General features: G+C 38.4%; 1 protein-coding gene across 6 annotated transcripts in view; it reads left to right on the top strand.

Moving 5' to 3' along the window:
* Window positions 1-20,400, top strand: part of HOOK3 (hook microtubule tethering protein 3) — a 106,949-nt gene that overhangs the window by 22,000 nt on the left and 64,549 nt on the right. For all 6 annotated transcript variants that reach the window (XM_036249492.1, XM_036249496.1, XM_036249494.1 and 3 more), the window contains exons 6-8: window positions 5,698-5,765; window positions 9,637-9,699; window positions 11,123-11,206. In XM_036249492.1, coding sequence (XP_036105385.1) covers window positions 5,698-5,765; window positions 9,637-9,699; window positions 11,123-11,206 — 215 coding nt within the window. The remainder of the gene's footprint in view (window positions 1-5,697; window positions 5,766-9,636; window positions 9,700-11,122; window positions 11,207-20,400) is intronic.

A 20,400-nucleotide genomic window follows, 5' to 3' on the forward strand; every position in this document is an offset into this window, starting at 1 on the left:
TTTAAAATAAGAAAAGTGATATATATTGTAATATATAAAAATATACAAACATGTAATGATATACAATATATAAATGTGTATTTACAAATAAATATACATTTAATATATATTAACAATGTATTTATAAGTGATATGTATTATATATTTTATTTATAAATCACCAGTATAAACTATAACATCTTTTAAAGGCTATCCTTAAAGAATGCTGTTTTCTCTAATTTTACTGTTTTCAAGCTTAAAAGAGTTTTTACAAATTAGAATAAATTTGATTGTGATGATATTCATTCCCTTTCTGTAAGACTACATAATTCATTGAGTAGATTATTTTTAACTACATCAAATGTAATGAGATTATTCTTATTTGGATAAAGTTCAGCTAAATTAATTAATTAATATAAATAATAATGATATACTGGATCAGTTCAGCTCTTGGGACTGAAAATTAGATATTTTAGCCCTGGCCAGCTTGGCTCAGCGGTTAGAGCGTCGGGCCATGGCCCGAAGAGTCCTGGGTTCAGTTCCGCTGGGGACACATACCTCCATTACAATTTGTCCCCGGCCTATGTTGGGGTCGTGTGGGTGGCAACCACTTGGTGTGTGTCTCTCATATCGATGTTTCTCTCTCTCCCTCCCGCTCTATCTGAAGATAAATGCAAAAATGTCCCCTGGTGAGGATAAAAAAAAAATTAGATATTTTAGATTGCAAATATGAAGGATTTATTTCACAAATATTTGCTGAACTCATGTATTATGCTGAGGCTAGGAACACAGTGTCAGACAAAGCAGGCATGGTATCTGCCCTCATGGAACTTTTCTTGAGTGGAGGTGGAAAGCAATAAACAATGCCATACAGAACTAGGTAACCTGAGCACTGAGTGCTGTGAAGGAAAAGTGTAATGGGGGACAGTTCTAGGCTTGGTCAGGGAAGTTGTTTAAGCAAAGATAAGGAGAATATGGGTTAAGAGTAATCTGAAGAGTAGAAATTGAATGTCAGAAAGACCTAGGTTACCTTTTAGGGATTAAGAAAACAACAATATTTAAGAGAATAGTGAGGAGGATAAAGGGAAATGAAATGGAGCAGGACAAAGGTAGATAGGGACTATTCTAAAGGATGATAACACAGTATTTTCTGCTATTTACATGAGCAAAAAGATGGATTTTTGTTGTTAACCCTCACCCGAGGATATTTTCCCATTGATTTTTAGATAGAGTGGAAGGCGGTGGTTTGAGGGCAGGTGAGAAACATTGATGTGAGAGAGACACATGGATTGGTTGGCTCCCACATGGCCCTGGGGCTGGGGATTGAATCTGCAACCCAGGTATGTGCCCTTGTCTAGAATCAAACCTGCAACCATTCTGTCCGATGGCCAATGCTCTAACCACTGAGCAATCTGGTCAGGACAAAAGATGGATTTTTTTTTTTAAGCCCAGAGGTATTTTTCTTCTTTGTCATATCCCACCTCTGGTGATACAAAACAGATTTTTATTAACTTGCTGTCTGTACTGTTTTTGATGTTCTAGTTCTAAGTTTGATACCAGTCAACATGGTTTTTGGTTTGTTTTTTTTAAATCCTCACCTGAAGATACTTTTTTCCCCATTTATCTTCAGATAGAATGGGAGGGGGAGGTGGGGGAGAGAGAAAGAGAAAGAGAGAGAGAAACATCTACATGAGAGAGAGACATCGATTGACTGCCTTCCACACGACCCCCACCAGGGCCAGGAACCAAACCGCAACGGAGGTACGTGCCCTTGGCTGGAATTGAACCCAAGACTCTTTGGTCCTCAGGCCGGCGTTCCAACCCCTGAGCCAATCTAGCCAGGGCACATTGTGTTTTTTTTAAAGCTATGACTAGTTTTATTGGTTTCTGACTCAGGAATTTTTTTCTAACAATGTATTTATTTCTCTCTAGCCCCATGCCTTTTAGATTTTAACACACCATGCTTTTACAGGAAATCTTAGCTTGTTTAGCTTAACTCAATAATTAAAATAGAGAATTTTCTACATTTTGGTTTGTATATTACTGAAATATCTAACAAGTTTTTGTCAAAGATTAGAATATTGGTATAAATAATAAAATTAATGACATATTAAATATCTAAGTAGATACTTTGATTTTAAAAGGTAGATGAAAAAGTATTTAATGTAGTTCATTGAATTCAGATAATAGCTTCTTATGTACTTATTCTGTAAGGAGATTCATTAACTCTTGGGATTATCCTTAGTACATAGGGTCCTTGGAAGTGTGTAACTTTTATTGAGTTGGCTACTAATATTTATTAGAGGATAAGAATAGGAAAAGATATGGATGTTACCTATATCTTTTTTTTTTTTTTTTATCCTCACCAGAGGACATTTTTCCATTTTTTGTTCAGGTAGAGTGGGAGGGAGAGAGAGGAACAGAGAGAGAGAGAGAAACATTGATGTGAAAGGAACACATCGAGTGGCTGCCACCCGCACAACTGACCAGGGCCGGGGACAAACTGCAACCGAGGTACGCGCCCTTAGCGGGAACCGAACCCGGGTCTCTCCGGACTGCAGGCCGACGCTCTAACCGCTGAGCCAAACCAGCCAGGGCTGTTACCTATATCTATATTCCTATGGAAAAGAAGACAGTTACAATATTTTTCGTGCTTCTCACATAGTTCAAGTGTTCTATCTAAAACCTATTTCAGTTTTTTCCCTGAAATTATATATAAATGATGAAAACTTTGTATAGGATTTTAACATCTCACTTATTCAGATATCATTCTCTGCTCTCTGGAACACAGTTGAAAGCTAAGAATTAAATTAAATTAATTTTTGAATTGTTAAGTATCACCTGTTGCTGCACATTTATGATATTAACGTAAGTCTTACTAAAGTGACTCTGCCATTTACTACCTGACCGACATTGGACAAGACACTCAGCCTGTTTCTTCATCTACAGAGTGAGCGTACAAAACCTGATGGTCATGAAGAGTGAGTGATAATTGTGTATGTGTATTTGCTTTATCATCCGTAAAGCACTACCAAGTGCCAAGGCTTTATGTTCAGATGATTTCTTCAGTTAGAAGTAAGGAACATTGATTTAACATACGTATCTTGGCTATCTGACTTCTCAAATTGGAGCAAATAAATGGTGGTAATTTGAAGAATCAAAAATTAGTAGTAGAAAACACACTGTTAATAATACTGAATGTCTCCTTTCTGCTTGGTGTACTCTACTAAGCGCTAACAGAACAAAAAATACCTTTTACAGATTAGGAAAGACTATAAGACACAATTATCTTACCCAAGATTTTTGGCTTATGAGAGGCTAGGCAAGGACAAAAACCCATATCTCTTCCACATTCAAACTTAATACTGTTAATATTAAACTATGCTGTAAGTTTTGGACCTAAAAGATAAGCTTTCAGGATCAACTCCCTGACATAGCACACCTCACTCTTTAGCATTGCCTCATAGTTCTGCATCCAGTGAACATACATACTTGTATTTGGACTTCTACGATTTGTAAAATTTTTTTTCCTTCAAAATTGTACATTAATGTAGTTCTCATCATCATTTTATCATTTAGCATTTTACGGTGTTCTCGGGGAAGGGCCTTGACGTGGCAACACCGCTTCTTAACTAACGCTTCCCCTCTCACACCTTACTAATACCTTCCTGACTTCCCTGTTCTGTGATTTTCTTCACTTCCAGTAGGCTGTCATTAAGTTTTCCTTTCCCGTTGTCAGTGCCACTACTGCTTCTCTTCCATGTTCACAGTCTTTTATTTTGAAGGTTGTTGAGTCATTCTAACTACCATTTTCTCCCTAGCCTTGAAATCCTGTGTTTGGTACCTTTGAACAGAATATCTAAAAGTACTCCCTTTCATTTCAACACTCATCCGGTGGTCCTCATTAACAAAACAAAAAATTGAACTTAGACGAAAGGACTTAGTTTTGTTCGTTTATTTGTTTTTTTTTTACTAAATAATGGTTGTTATGATATATTCCTATTGTTGTGTTGGCCTAAGAACAATGCCTGTAATTTGAATGTGTTGTGTATATTTATGTTTAACCACACATTTGATTAAGTATAAAGTGTCCTTAGGGCAGTACTTCCTTAAAACCATGTTTTTGATTGAAAATTTTAGCATTTAGAAACAGAAAGTCATAATTTAATAGTGCTATCAAAATACTGTTTTTCTTTTCAACAAGTTACCTGTCAAGCAAAGGATTATAGTTTGGCATTCTAAAGACATGAGTCTCTTGCCAAAAGACCACTTGAACAATTTCACAGTAAGACTCCTTCAGATAAGACAAATTTTTGGTATTTGTTTTTTTTTTAATCCTCACCCGAGGACATTTTTCCATTTTTTGTTCAGATAGAGCGGGAGGGAGAGAGAGGAAGAGAGAGAGAGAGAAACATCGATGTGAAGGGACACATCGAGTGGCTGCCACCCGCACGACCAACCAGGGCCGAGGACAAACTGCAACCGATGTATGTGCCCTTAGCGGGAACCGAACCCGGGTCTCTCTGGACCGCAGGCCGACGCTCCAACCGCTGAGCCAAACCGGCCAGGGCTTGGTATTTGTTTTTAGATGTGTGGCAGGTTGAGGCTAAGACTGCCTAAGTATTTTACCCTTTTAAATGTTTCTTATTAAAACATGTTTACCATATTTGTTGGAATCCAGCTGGCCTATTGATTTTTAAAAAATGTTTAGTGTCACTTTTGTCATCCATAGTTCAATTTGAAAATAATAAAAACTAATTCCAGGGCTTTTTTAGAAGGCAAGACTTTTTTTTTTTCCCTCCCCTCCAACTTAGCCACTACTGAGCGAAGAGATCCTTCTCTTTTTCTGCAGTGATGAGGGTAAGATTGTTGAAGTTGGTGCTTGAACTTATTAGAGGTGTGAATCATTATTTTAAAGCCCCAGGGTCACCCAGTATTTGTTTACCTATGGTATCAGTTTCTATCTTAAATTTATCTTAATTGGTTTTTTCTAAGCAGCTCTCAGGTCCATTAATATTTTTCTTTCCTATAGTAGAAAATATTAATATTGGAATTATACACAATTCAGCGCTTTGATGTCACATAAGAATAAAGCACAGACCAGTTTTTTTTTTAACATGTAGCAAAGAATAATATGAAAGTAATATAATTTTTAGATTTTAAGAATAGTAATGTATAGTTTTTTTCTACCCTGGCTCTAGGCTTTAATATTTTGTTGCTTTACATTCCTAGGATCCTGCATTCCTGTGACTGTTAGCTGTAGCCTCGACTTTATAAGGAATGGTTGGGGATGGGTTTGGGGGATGTATTGAGGAAAGATAACTACTGTGATTTGCAGCCTTTACCTATGGCACATATGTGCAATCATCTGAGGAATGCCTGGGAAGAATCAAAACACTGGAAACTGCCCTGGCCAGTTTGGCTCAGCGGTTAGAGTGTCGGCCTGCGGTCCGGAGAGACCCGGGTTCGGTTCCCGCTAAGGGCACGTATTTCGGTTGCAGTTTGTCCCCGGCCCTGGTTGGTCGTGCGGGTGGCAGCCACTCGATGTGTCCCTTCACGTCGATGTTTCTCACTCTCTCCCTCCCTCCCACTCTATCTGTACAAAAAAAAAAAAAAAAAAAACCACTGGAAACTGCTTATAAGAATTCATGGTTAGCTTTTACTCCCTTGACTCTCTTTAACTGGAACAGTGACATTCCAGATTGTTCTTGTTTTCAGAGTACATCCAGGCCATTATGATGATGGAAGAATCTGTTCAGCATGTTGTCATGACAGCCATTCAAGAGGTACGTTGGAGCTCTGTGCTTATACTTTGTGAGAAAGAAAGTAGAAGAGCAAAAATGAGTTTAAATGATAGAAGTAAAAATGTTAAAAAAGATTTTCATTAAAAATTTTTGTTTTCTTTACATTGATAATATAGCTTGTGTCATTTTTATTTAAGAAAATCATACTCATTTAAATGTCTCATTTTTATTTAAATCTTAAACTTGTATCTTGCAGGTATAGGTATTCAGTAATTATTCCTAGTTTTTAAAAATGCCCTAATGGCCCTGGCCAGTTTGGCTCAGCGGTTAGAGCATTGGCCTGCGGTCCAGAGAGACCTGGGTTCGGTTCCTGCTAAGGGCATGTACCGTGGTTGTAGTTTGTCCCGGGCCCTGGTTGGGTCGTGAAGGAGGCAGCCACTCGATGTGTCCCTTTCACGTCGATGTTTCTCTCTCTCTCCCTCCCACTCTATCTGAACAAAAAATGGAAAAATGTCTTTAGGTGAGGATAAAATTAAATAAGTAAGTAAGTAAGTAAGTAAGTCCTAATGAACTAGGAATGGTAGTATTCCTAAAGCCATTATAAATAATTTCTGTTTTAAACCAACAGTCTTAACTGTTGTTGAGTTGTACTTAACTGTTGGATTCTTGTTTGGCAGAAAACGTGTCTGTAACTCCAGCCGGGCCCAAAGCAACTTCTAAATGTTTACATTAAAACTATAAGGGAGGAAAGATATCTTTTTCCTCTACCCTTCCAAATTTTCTGCTGGAGCCTTTATAACAAAAGACAGATTAACAAGAAAAAAAAAACATACACATTTATTCAGTACAAATTTTATATGACACAGGAGTCATATAAGGAAATTAAGACCAAAAAGTGTTTTAAACTGAATGTTTTGATGCTAGATTTGATGAAGAGTGGAGCTCATGGCCCTAGCTAGTTCGCTCAGTGGTTAGAGTGTCGGCTGGTGCACCAAAGATTCGAGGGTTCAATTCCGGTCAAGGGCATGTACCTCGGTTGTGGTTCGGTCCCCGGCCCTGGTCGGGGTCGTGCGGGAGACAACCAATCGATTGATGTTTCTCTCTCTCCTCCTTTCTCCCCCACTCTATCTGAAGATAAATGGGAAAAAAATATATCCTTGGGTGAAGATTTAAAAAAAAAAAAGAGTTGAGCTCATGGAAAAATGTAACAGTTAAAGGGTTTGAGCTAAATGTAGTAAAATGGGGAGGAACAGTAAATCCTGCTCATTCACATTCCTTTCAGCATCGCTTTGTCTTTGGAGATAAGGATGCACCTTTTCTTAACATATAGAAAGGGCACCTCTCACATGAGGGTCTCATGACCTGCTTCAGGGGAAGTTCAGAAAATTCTTCCTTTGCACGCTGTTTCTCACATTTCTTCAGCTTGAAATATTTTATATGTCAAGGTGCCGTATTTTAGGGTAGCATGTCGCAAACTTCAATAAATGTAAAAACCATAAAATTAAAATATAGATTAATAATTGGTTGATCTCAGGATTTGAGGATGTTTTTAATCATAAAAGCAATGAAGGGAACTAGGAAACAGTGTAGGACATGAACATGCAGTTAACTGAAAAATACAGCAGAGAAGTGAAAAATGCTAAATGCAAATTAAAACCAAGTGGGTTTTTTTAGTTTTGTTTTTTGTTTTTGTTTTAATCCTCACCCGAGGACATTTTCTCAAATATCTTCAGATAGAGTGGGAGGGGGGGGGGGAGAAACATCGATGTGAGAGGGACACATCGATTGGTTGCCTCCCACATGACCCCAACCAGGGCTGGGGACGAGTCGCAGCTGAGGTACATGCCCTTGGCTGGGATTGAACCCAAACTCTTTGCTCCGCAGGCCGACACACTGACCAGGGCTAAAACAAAGTGTTTTTAAGAAAACTGACCAACTGCCCAGCCAGTGTGACTCAGTGGATTTAACATTGTCCCATGGACTGAGAGGTCCCAGTTTGATTCCCTGTCAGGGTACATGCCCCCCCCGGCTTGCAGACTCCATCTCCAGAAGGGGGTGTGCAGGAGGCAGTCCATCGATGTTTCTCACATTGATGTTTCTCTCTCTCTCTCTCCCTTCCTCTCTCTAAAAAATCATAAAAAGAAAAAACAAACAATAAAACTGACAATAAATATGGGGATTCCCACCATGCCCTCAAGTTTGATAATTCATTAGAATGACAGGAACTAAGGACTGATGACAGTTTCATTATAGCAAAAGGATACAAATCAGTGCATAGAGTGAGGGTCTCAGAAGTAAACTTTCTTCTGTCCCCTGCCCATGGAATCACAAAACATGTCACCCTTCTAGTACCATCAACCTGGAAAGCTCTCCTGAATTTTAATGTCCAGAGTTTTTATTAGTGTTTCATTATGTAGACATGATTGATTGGTCATGAGGTTTAACTCAATTTCCAGCCCCTCTTTCTCTCCAAAGGGCAGGCTGATATCAAATGACTCAAGGCCCAGGCCTCCAATATACATGGTTGGTTTTTCTGGCATGGCCAGCCTCTGACTGTAGTCATCTCAGCTTACACAATCTCGGGGTCCACTATGAATAACACATACGTACTTTTTATCAGTAAGGAAATTCCAGAGATTTAGAGGTTACCTCCCAGTAACTGGGAACTAAGGCCAACCAAATTCTTTATTATACAGGACCTTTTACAAAAGCAGAGCTTTTAAAAGATCATTTGATACTCAGTACCGATGATGGGAGGGTAAACTGGTGCATCTTTTAAAAAATGTTACACTCTTAAAGATACAAGGTCATGAGTGTTAAAATATCAAAATGGCAATCAACCAAGCAAGATTTAAGTTTAATTTACTCTTAAGTGGTCCTGTGTTGGCTCTATAGTCAACAGAAACCCAGCTTTCTTACAGTTTATTGACTGCCATTTTCAATATAGGATTCCCACCTAGTGGTTGAGATATAACTTATCAGGTTCCAGCTATCATTAACATTTCCAGCCAGCAGGAAGGATTGAAGGAAGGGTTATCCACTTCCTCTAAGTAAACTTTCAGGAATTCTCACTTCTATTATACAGATATTATTTACGTAATCACACAGGGTAATTGGGAAATGTGATCTTTATTCCAGGTGGTCATAGGTGTGACTCAGTGGTTAGAGTGTTGGCCCATGCACTGGAAGGTCTTGGGTTCGATTCCCAGTCAAGGACACATACCTGAGTTGCAGGTTCAATTCCCTCATTTCCTCTTCCCTCCAACCCCTGCAACCAGTAATCTGCGTTCTGTCTCTAGATTTCCCTATTCTGGATATTTCATTTAAATTGAGTCATTGTATATACACCCTTTTGTGCCTGGCATTTTTAATTTAGCATAATATTTTCAAGGTTATGTTGTAGCATGTATCAATATTTTGTTCTTTTTTATGGCTGAATAATGTTCCATTGTATAAATGCACCACATTTTGTTTATCCATTTATTCAGTTGATAGACATTTGAGTTTTTCCTGCCTTTTGGATATTGTAATGTTGCCCACAATTATTTTTTAGAAATACTAAGTTTTGCCATTTTTGACTAAAAAGTCTATGTTTTTAAATATTTAGCCACATTTTTATCTTAAGACTTGCCTTTTTAGTGATAAGAATAATACTTGATTTTTGTGACTGGGCCTACAGAGAAAATGAGCATCAGAATTCAGACCTGTCATGTGAAGTGAAGGCATTAATTATATTGGAGTGAAAAACAAAGTTCCAGACCGAAAAGCTTTGATGTATAAGAAAATATTCCTTTTACATTTATGTTTTAATTTTTATAATTCTGTGGTGGCTGGGGTTTATGTTTGTTGTGTAAGTATATTATGTTGAATGTCTTTTGCCTCATAGTTATAATCATTTAAATCTGAATTTCAGCTGATGAGTAAAGAGTCTCCAGTCTCTGCTGGAAGTGATGCCTATGTTGACCTTGATCGCCAGGTATCTAATTTTGCATTGTTTTTTATCCATGCAAAGATTGAAAAGAGTCACGTTTAAATATTAATGAAAAGGATGATTCAGTTGAAATTGCTTATGGAATATACTGGTATTGTTCTTTGTTTTACCAAAAATTTAAGAACGTAAGCCACTTTACTTACGGATATTACATATAGGGATATTGTAATTAAATCTGTAATTTGTAAATAAATTGTTGCATAACCCACTTTAAATTAACTTCTTTAATTTTTTGTAATTTGTTTTCTAGTCCTGATTTTTTTTTTTCTATTAGTGATATCTTTCCGTATACTGTATTTAACACAATTGATTCTTTTCAGGAAAATTGCATGCATTTTCTTTCCATTGGTATAAATAATCTTATGACTTATTTATGATGAATAGATAGTTTACATTCTATTTCACATTATTTTTCAATTGAAGATGTTTCCTCTACTCTTCATACTTAAACGCACTAAGGAACTTAGTCCTACATTTTTTAAGGAACTCTGCAATCTATTTTTATGGCTTTAATGGAAAAGTTAATTGTAATTTTAATTATTACTTTTAATAAAAATACTATTAATTACATTGTCAGTTTCTATGTTCCAGCTATTCTGGAACATTTGTTCTAAAGCCTGAATAGAAATCTTTGTGGTCTTTGACTTCTTCCATGGTTTCTAAATGTTTTGTAGGAAAATCTTTGGACATACTATAATTTTAACCCAAGTAATAATTTGTCTTTCTTTTACTTTGTGGTGTATTTAGTTTTAAAGTTATTACTCTGAATGCTTTTTAAAAATTTATTTATAATACACAGAGGTTTGGTCATGTGAAATGAGAAGCCAATATAATTTTATTTTAATCTATTTTTCTTGTTAAAAAGTAAGGGATTAATTAGTTGTAATTAATTAATTTGTTCATACTTTGCTAACTTAGAGTTTATATTATAATGGGACACAACTGGAGAATGTTTGGCTTGTATTGAGGATCAGAATAATAAAAGTATTTTATTTTAAAACTGATATGCAAATTAACATAAAGGTTTAATATGACTGAAAAACTTGTATTGAAATGCACTAGCAATATATTTTAACACTTGAAACCCTTGTCCTCTAGCACATACATATTTTACTAAGGTAAAATTTCTCAGTTATTACAGTCAACATTACCAAGAACCAAGTAGATATGTAAGGAAACCTGATATGAGAAAAGAACCAAATTCAAAGCAGAGAAAATACAAAATTTAGGACTAAAGGATATTCAAAGTCAGCAGTGCCTTCTTTTGACTCTTGCATAGAAGGGTTCTTGATTTCTCCCTATCCCTCATAAAGAAAAGAGGGATAATGTTTAATTCTGTATAAATGTAATCGTTAATTGTTGCCACTTCATATTGAAATGCTTATTGTATCTCTTTGTTTCTAACTAGTTGAAGAAAACTACAGAAGAACTAAATGAAGCTTTGTCAGCCAAGGAAGAAATTGCTCAAAGATGTCATGAGTTGGATATGCAGGTAAGAGGTCTGTTCTGTTTGAAATGTACCACTGTAAATACCACAAAATGTACTGTGTACTATCATATAGTACAGTTTGTCTACAATGTAATCCTAATTAAAGGGGGAAGAAAAGGAAAACATTTTTCCTGGTTAAAAATAGTAGACTGAGCAAATATATTAATTTCCTTTCCTGAATATTTAACAATCAGCTTGGTGATAGCTAGCAACTGCATACCACCAGTCTTCCCAATCTCTGAAAGCCAGAAAGCAGTTGGAAAAGTCCCAAATGACTAACAGGAGTAAAGAATGTAGTGGCCAAGAACACCTCTGGGGAAGAAGGGAAGAGGCTGCTGTGACAGAACCCTAGGGAGAGCAGGTATATGGAATGTCGAGTAAGGCTACAGCTAGAGGTTTTATACAGAGAGTTAAGGCCCATTAGCCCTGTCATCCACTGCGTATAGACTGACCTATTGCCAGACTGACCTCAGTCAGAGGGGTCTATTCTAAAGAAATGAGAAGTATAGGGAGGTTAGACTGGGTATTAGTATTCCAGAGGGAGGCCCCTTTTTTCCCCCTGGATTCTCTAACTTAGGTAAAGTCCAGCTTCTTGTAAATAAAGCCCTAAAGTGACTTCCGGTCAAGATGGCGGGTAGGTAAACGCAGTATCGCGTCCTCCCACAACCCCATCCAAGGTACAACAAAACTACAGAACAACCACCATTCAAAACCGCCTGAAATCAAGCTGAATGGAAGTCCTACAACTACGGAATTAAAGAAGCTGCATCGAGATTGGTAGGAGGGGCGGCGGTGCGAAGGGCTGGTCCCACACCCATGTGTGGCGGATAAAAATCAGGAGGATGCCTCAGCTGAGAAGGTCCTCCCTGAGGACTGAGGGGTCCCCGTCCCACACCAGGTGCCCCGCTCAGGGTTCCAGTGCCAGGAAGAGAAGTCCCCATAAATTCTGGCTGGAAAAACCAGCGGGAACTGAGGCTCAAGGAGGCTGATGCGGCTGGAGCCCCAGGCAGCTCCCTAAAGGGCCCGCGCACGGACTTATCAGACTCTCTCCCTCTAAGCTTGGAGGGGAGGCAGCTTGAGGGGCACCAGAGACATACAGGGAAGAGCTGTTTGGCACTGGAGCGAGGGCTGGAGAGGGGGCTTTCTCCGGGAAAATCGTGCTATCAGAGGCCTTTGTTCCTTTGGTGAGCCCTTCTCTGGGGCGGCAGACAGCCGCCATATCTGGGACTCCAGCAACCTGGCTCACACTGGTAGCCCCGCCCTGCTGATTCCCTGAGGCCCCGCCCCACCCCACCCAACTTTCAGGCCCACCCAAGCTGTTGGCACTTGCTTAACCATAGGATTGGCCAGACTTGGATCCTGCTTCAGGTTTTCCTAAATTTTTTCAAACGAGCAGCATCTGGTCTCAGCTAGCCCCATAGAGCTCGTTAAGTAATACACAGAAACAAACACAGGGAGGCAGCCAAAATGAGAATACAAAGAAACAGGTCCCAAATGAAAGAATAGAACAAAACCCCAAGAAAAGAACTAAGCGAAATGGAGATAAGCAACCTAACAGATACTGAGTTCAAAATACTGCTTATAAGGATGCTCAGTGAACTCAGTGAGGGCCTCAAGAACATAAAAAAGGACCAGTCAGAAATGATCGATGCACAGTTAGAAACAAAGGAGGCTTTAACTGAAATAAAGAATAATTTACACAGCTTCAATAATAGAGTACGTAAATCCAAGGAGCAAACCATCGATTTGGAATATAAGGAAGCAAAAAACGCCCAATCAGAACAGCAAAAAGAAAAAAGAATCCCAAAAACTGAGGATAGTGTAAGGAGCCTCTGGGACAACCTCAAGCGTGCCAACATTCGCATCTTGGGGGTGCCAGAAGGAGAAGAGAGAGAACAAGAAATCGAAAACCTGTTTGAAGCAATAATGGCAGAAAACTTTCCTAACTTGGTGAAGGAAACAGACATACAAGTCCAGGAAACACAGAGAGTCCCAAACAAGATGAACCCCAAGAGGCCCACACCAAGACACATCATCATCAAAATGCAAAAGGTTCAAGACAAAGAGAGAATCTTAAAAGCAGCAAGGGAAAGGCAGCTAGTTACCTACAAGGGAGTTCCCATAAGGCTGTCAGCTGATTTCTCAAAAGAAACTTTGCAGGCCAGAAGGGAGTGGCAAGAAATATTCAGAGTGATGGAAAGCAAGAACCTACAACCAAGATTATTCTATCCTGCAAAGCTGTCATTTAGAATTGATGGCCATATAGACTTTCCCAGACAAGAAAAAGTTAAAGGAGTTCATCACCACCAAACCGTAACTATATGAAATGATGAAGGGTCTTTTTGAAGAAAAAGATAAAATATATGAACAAACAAAATGGCAATGAATACATATCTGTCAACAATGGAATCTACAAACAAAATGAACAGATAGAACAGAAACATTCTCATAGATACAGAGAACATTTTGTTGGTTGCCAGATGGGAGGGGGTTTGGGGGAATGGGTGAAAAATGTGAAGGGATTAAGAAGTAGAAATTGGTTGCTAAACTGACAAACCTCAAAGGGAAAGGGGCTGGCGGGGTGGGAAGAAATAAACTAAAGAACTTATATGCATAACCAATGGACACAGACAATATTGTGGGAAAAGGCGGGAGGGAGGCGGGAGTGGGGAGGAGGGAGTCAATGGGGGAAAAAATGTGGAACATCTGTAATACATTCTACATTCAACAATAAAGATTTTTTCAAAAAATAAAATAAATAAAAATAAATAAATAAATAAAGCCCTAAAGTGAAACCTATGATCCCTTATAGCTTCCTGTTACCATTGCTGTTGACTAATTCCAAATGTGAGGGAAATCTGCATAACAAAAGATAAAAGGATCAAGATAAACAGGAACCTGGTCATGGAGGAAGTGGAGAAATTTGATGTAGTAGAAGAGTTGTTTCCTTTTAATCTAATTCACTGCCAGTAAAATTAGTGATAGTTCATCTGCAAAAATAAGGACAAGATGCTACTTTTAAAAGGAAAATTAGAAATCAAGAAGCACTTAAAATAGAATTTTCAAAATAAAAATACAATAGAATAATTAAAGATAAAATTGAAGAAATCTCTCACAAATAAAGAAATTAAGAAATAAAATTATTTGGGGTTTATTTGGGAAAATCAGGGAGGTGGGGGGAGTGTGTCAAGGTATAGAGTAAACATAATGGACATGTTTTGATACTTGTTAATGCTGGGTAATAGGTACACAGAGTTGATAATATTTTATAGTAGAAGTATTTTCCTTTGAAAGGCATAGGAATTGGTCGTTGCTTTGAATACCTTTGAAAGGCATAGGAATTGGTCGTTGCTTTGAATACATATAGGAAATTGTGTAATCAAAGCACATGGGTTATATAGTAAATGATGTTTAATCATATAAGGGCTATTAATTGCTTTTTAGATTTTAGAATTTAACTATACATAAATGCTAAGAATTATAATAAAATAGAGTTAATTTTAGAAGCAGAATATAAATATTATCTTTCATAATATAAAATTAAAGTTATACACTGAGATTGGCAAACTAGAGCTTGCCATTTATTCTTTTTTTATTTATTGATTGATTTTAGAGAGAGGAAATGGGAGAGAGAGGAAGACAGAGAGTCATTGATTTGTTGTTTCACTTATTCATACATTCACTGGTTCGATTCCCTAACCAGGGATTGAACCCGTAACCTTGGTGTATCAGGACAACACTTCAACCGACTGAGCTACCTGGCCAGGGCCTTGCCATCTGTTTTTATAAGTAAAGTTTTATTGTAACACAGCCACACATATTCATGGATGTATTGTTTATAGCTGCTTCAAACTATGACAAGAGTTGAATACTTGCCACTGAGACCTATGGCCCTGAAAGCCTAAAATATTCACTATTTATTTATTTTTTTCTTTCTCTTTATTGATTTTTTTAGAGAGAGAGGAAGTAAGAGGGAGAGAGAGATGGAAACATTGATGAGAACATCGATTGGCCGCCTCCTGCATGCGCCCCACTGGGGATCTGGGCATGTGTCCTGACCAGGAATCGAACCAGCGACCTCTTAGGTACATGGGTTGATGCTCAACCACTCAGCTACATCGGCCGGACTTCACTATTTAGCTTTTTACAAAAATGTTTAAGAATCCCTGGTGTCACCAGAACACCAGTGTTTTTCCTTGAATCCACCTGCCAACATGCACTGGCCCAAAGAAATGTACAAACAGCACAAGCAGGAATTTGCAGAATAGAAAGAAAAAAATAGTTTAATATTGAATGTCAATATGGAGATAGGGAGCTTATGCATCTCCCCAATGGCACGGAGATGCCATCATAAAGGGCAAAAATCACAAGACACCATGGTTTAGAGATTTCGGGGTTGTGCTGGGAACTGATTGGTCAGAGGTGAAGCAAGGGCAATAAATTATTTCTTCAGGTCCTAAAGACAGTGCTGCTGTCTTTTCAACTCCCTCTGTCTGATCTCATGGGAAAATAGCCAGGCAGTCACCTTAGGGTTCAGGAGCTGAAATGTAACTTAGGTTAAGATGGACCTTATGACCATTAGTCAGGTCTAGGCTACTGTCTCTGGCTCCCTCAGTGGTTGCTGATTATCAGGGGAAAGGCTAGGTCTTAGAGAGAGGGATATGATTTCTAGAGCTAGCATTTGAAACTAAATTTAATCAGTCATAGGGACCTCAGTTTCACTGGTGTTGACAGATTTCAGAGTGAATGTGGGTTGCAGAGAGGTTATGAGAAGAAAAAGGGTAGCCCTATGGCACACTTAGTCTGCAGAAAACTGTAGTAGCATGGTCACAGTGTGATCTCTAATGTAAACTTTATAAATTTCAACATTGAGAAGTGTTTTGTAGAGAAATACTGTTATAAAAGTAAAGGTACAGATGATAGAATAGTCCAGGAGCAATGAGGGAAAGGGGGGTGGCCATTAATGTTCTTATCTTACTAAGAAGGGAGTCAACAACCACTTCTGTGGGGCAACAGTCATTACATGGCTGGCTCCTTCCTGTCATTCAATCTCAGCTCAAAATCACCTGATTTATTTGTCACAAAATATTTATTGGGCACTTAGATGTGCCAAGTACTAAATTAGGTCTCCTTGAAAAGTCCTTCTGTGGTCAGCCAGTCTAAAGTAATCATCCAGACTCTCATGTTAGTCTTATTTTAACCCTCTGCATAGTACTTTTTACTCTAGTGTTTGCATCTTATTTTTAGTTTACTTAACATGCTTTTGTTTATATATTTACAATGATTTGTTTTGAATATGTAACTGTTCTGTGGAATAAGAACTTTCTCTGCTTTATTCATCATGGTATGCCTTGCACCTAGAAAATTGCAACAGTGCCAAGCATGTAGTAAGCACAGAATGAACGTTTGAGTGAGTAAATGAATGGTGGATAAGTGAGTGAAATGAGTCAGTGAGCAGTTGTTTAAAATTGCAGAAGTGACCAGCAAAGGAAGTGAGAATAGTGATATAATTGTATTTGTGGAGAGGAGAGAGATGGCACAAGTTGCTATAATTTAACATGTCAGAAGGAGAATCACTAGATAATGTCTAAGGTTGATAAATCAAGAAATAGTGGTGTATAACATATTATTAAGAATGTAAACTAACTACTGAAAGCAATAGAATTTAGAATAGTAAAAACTAGTTGTCTCTTAGAAGTGGAAAATCTCAACAGGAAATGGTAGCTTTTCATTATAAACCCCTTTACCTTGTTTGATTTGTTTCTTAAATCATGCTTATGCATTATTTTAATTAATCTCCTTTTTTCTGTGTTTGTGAAAAGGATTTCTGCCAAATATATTGAATTAGAATATTTTAGCAACATTTGCTAGTCTGATAGGTCTAGTATTAAAGTTTTGCGCTGCATACTTAGCCTTCTTATAAACTGACCACATGTCAGCTTATAAAGCAATTCTTTTCTTTGTTTAATTTTGTTTTCTTTATTGATTTTAGAGCGAGAGGAAGGGAGAGGAAGAGAGAGATAGAAACATCCATGAGAGGGAACATCGATTGGCTGCCTCCTGCATGCTCCCCACTGGGGATTTGGCCCACAACCTGGGCATGTGCCCTGACAGGGAATCGAACTGGTGACCTCCTGGTACATGGGTTGACACTCAACCGCTGAGCCACCCTGGGCGGGCATAAAGCAATTCTTAATAAAATTTTTAAAAATCTGTGTCTTTAGATCATGCTCTGTGACCAAGATGCAATTAAAGTCAGAAATTACTAGTAAAGAAATGAGTTTTCAAATTTTAAGTTTTTAAGCCTTAAATATTTATTTAAAAAAGAAGAATGAGCCCAGCCAGTGTGGCTCAGTAGTGGAGCATCAACCCATGCACCAAGAGGTCATTGGTTTGATTCTCGATCATGGCACATGCCCAGGTTGTGGGCCAAATCCCCAGAGGAGGGCATGCAGGAGGCGGCCAGTCTATGTTCTCTCTCATTGATGTTTCTATCTCTCTCTCCCTCTATCTTACTCTTTCTCTAAAATCAATAAAGAAAAAAAAATTTTTTTTTAAAAAGAAGAAGAAGAATGAAAGAGCAAAAATGAATGAAACAGACCAGTGACATAGAATAGAGCCATAGCTCCATTCTGAGAAAAGACTCATGCAACTCTGGCCAGTATGGCTCAGTTGGTTGGAGCATCATCCTGTGCATCAAAAGGTGGTGGTTCAGTTCCCAGTAAGGATACATACTCGGGATGCAGATTTGATCCCTGGTCAAGGGAAGTAAAGGCAGCAACCCATCAATGTTTTTCCCTCACATTGATGTTTCTCTCTCTTGCTCTGTTTCTCTCTGTCTTTCTCTCCCTCCCTCCTTCTCTCCCTACCTATTTTATTTTCAATAAAAATAATGTTAGAAAAGACTCATACATTCATGGAAATCTGATAAATTATAGAGCTGGCATTTCAGATTAATTCATTTAGTCAGAAGACATTTACTGAGCACCTTCTATGTACCATCCATTGTTCTAATTGCTATAGCTACAATGAAGATGAGGGGTAATAGACAAATAGTTAAAATATTCCTGCCCCCAAGGTGTTTACATTCTTGTAAGGAAGACAGACAATAAAGAAAATAAGAATATAATCTTAAATGGTGGTAAGTATTCTAGAGAAAAATAAAGCAGAGAAGGTAGAAGAGGGAGTCCAGGATAGGAAGAGTTGGTAGTTTTAAACTGAGTAGTCAATACCTGTGTACCAGAGGTGACATGTTAGTAAAATCCCAAGAGGTTCTAGGAGCAAACCTCCCAGATTTCCGAGGCAGAGCATTACAAGCTGAGCACAGGCCCTGCGATGGGAGTATGGCTGGTGTGTTCAGGAGGGTCAGGATGGCAGGAGTGGAAGGGATTGTGGAAAGGGGAAATCAGTCTAGAGAAGCCTTATAAGCTTTTGTAAAGACTTTGACTGAGTAAATGGGAATCCATTGGAAGATTTTGAACAAAGTAGTCCTGTGATCTGAGTTTGTTTTAATGGAGTGTGCTTGTTTTGCTGTGTGGAGAATAGACTATAGGGCCAAATCAAGGAGACTAATTAAGTGGTCATTGCAGTAATCCAGGCAAAAATTATGTTGGCTTAGGTTATCAGAATTTAGGGCTGGTGAGAAGTGGTCAAAATATGTTTGAAGGTAGAGCCAATGATATTTGCTGACAGATTGGATATGGTGTGATGGAAAGATGATAAGGCTTATGACTGAGCTACTGGAAGGATAGAGTTACCAGTTACTGAGATGGGAAATACTGTGAAAGGACTGGGCTCTGTGTGTGTATGTGGCAGCGGGGGAGGGTTGAAGTTAGTAATTCAGAGTTCAGCTTGGAGGATTTAAATCTGAGATGCTTATTAGACATCTAAGTGGAAATGATATCCAGGCTAGAAATAGAAATGTGTGAATTGTCAGTGAATGGATGGTGTTTACAGCCCTGAAACTGGAAGCCATCACTATATTTAGAAAAGAAAAGCACCCTGGCCTGTTTGACTCAGTGGTTAGAGCATTGGCCTGCGGACCAGAGTTCTGGGTTCGGTTGCCACTAAGGGCACATGCCTTGGCTGCGGTTTGTCCCCGGCCCCGGTTGGGGTTGTGCAGGTGGCAACCAGTCGATGTGTCTCTCTCACGTCGATGTTTCTCTCTCTCTCTCTTCCTTCCTTTCTCCCTCCTGCTTTATCTGAAGATAAATGCAGAAAGAAAGAAAGAAAGAAAGAAAGAAAGAAAGAAAGAAAGGAAAGAAAGAAAGAAAGAAAGAAAGAAAGAAAGAAAGAAAGAAAGAAAGAAAGAAAGAAAGAAAGAAAGAAAGAAAGAAAAGAAAAGAAAAGAAAGCAAAGCTGTGGGGTACTCTAATGACAGGGAAATTCAGAGGAATTGACTAAGGAGAAAAAGAAGGTAAGACCAGTGAATTGGTACAGAAACCAGGAGAGTAAGGTGTCCTGGAAAATACTTCAAAGAGGAGGATGTGATCGGTTGTGTCAAGAGTTCTTGGTAGAGTATAGTGACGTGGAAGTCAGTAGTGGAAAGGCAGGGCCAATAGTCCAACTGGAATGAGTTAAAAAGGAAATAGGGAATGGAGAGGAAGAATTAGAAATGTCGGGCAACTTTTGTTTTTATAGCTTTATTGAGATATAATTGACATGCAGTTAAGTACTTATATTTAAAATGTACAAGTTTGGCCATGGCCAGTTTTGGTCAGTGGTTAGAGCATTGGCCTATGGACCAAAGAGTACCGAGTTTGATTCCAGCCAAGAACATGTATCTCAGTTGCATTTTGTCCCCGGCTGTGCCGGTGGCAACCAATCAATGTGTCTCTCTCACATTGATGTTTTTAACTCTCTCTCTCCCTCCCTTCCTCCCTCCCTCCTCTCTGTCTGAAGATACAGTGGTCCCTTGTTTATCACGGTTAATCTGTTCCAGGCCCTAGCGGTTGCACCTGGCATTGAAGGATTTCTGGGGTGCTCGAATACATAGGCCTACAGTCCATACGTACAGTAATTTTATTTTTAAGTGTAATACAGGGGTATATAATTGACTCAGACAACTGAGCACATGCTATATCATTTTCACTGTCTCGATCAGCTTTTTAATGAATATATTTGAAAAAACCGCGATAGAGTGAAGCCTCGAAAGTCGAAGCATGAAGTGGCGAGGGATGACTATAAATGTAAAAATA

The sequence above is a fragment of the Molossus molossus genome, unplaced genomic scaffold (assembly GCF_014108415.1).
Source record: "Molossus molossus isolate mMolMol1 unplaced genomic scaffold, mMolMol1.p scaffold_m16_p_9, whole genome shotgun sequence".
In the NCBI taxonomy this organism is placed as follows: Eukaryota; Metazoa; Chordata; class Mammalia; order Chiroptera; family Molossidae; genus Molossus; species Molossus molossus.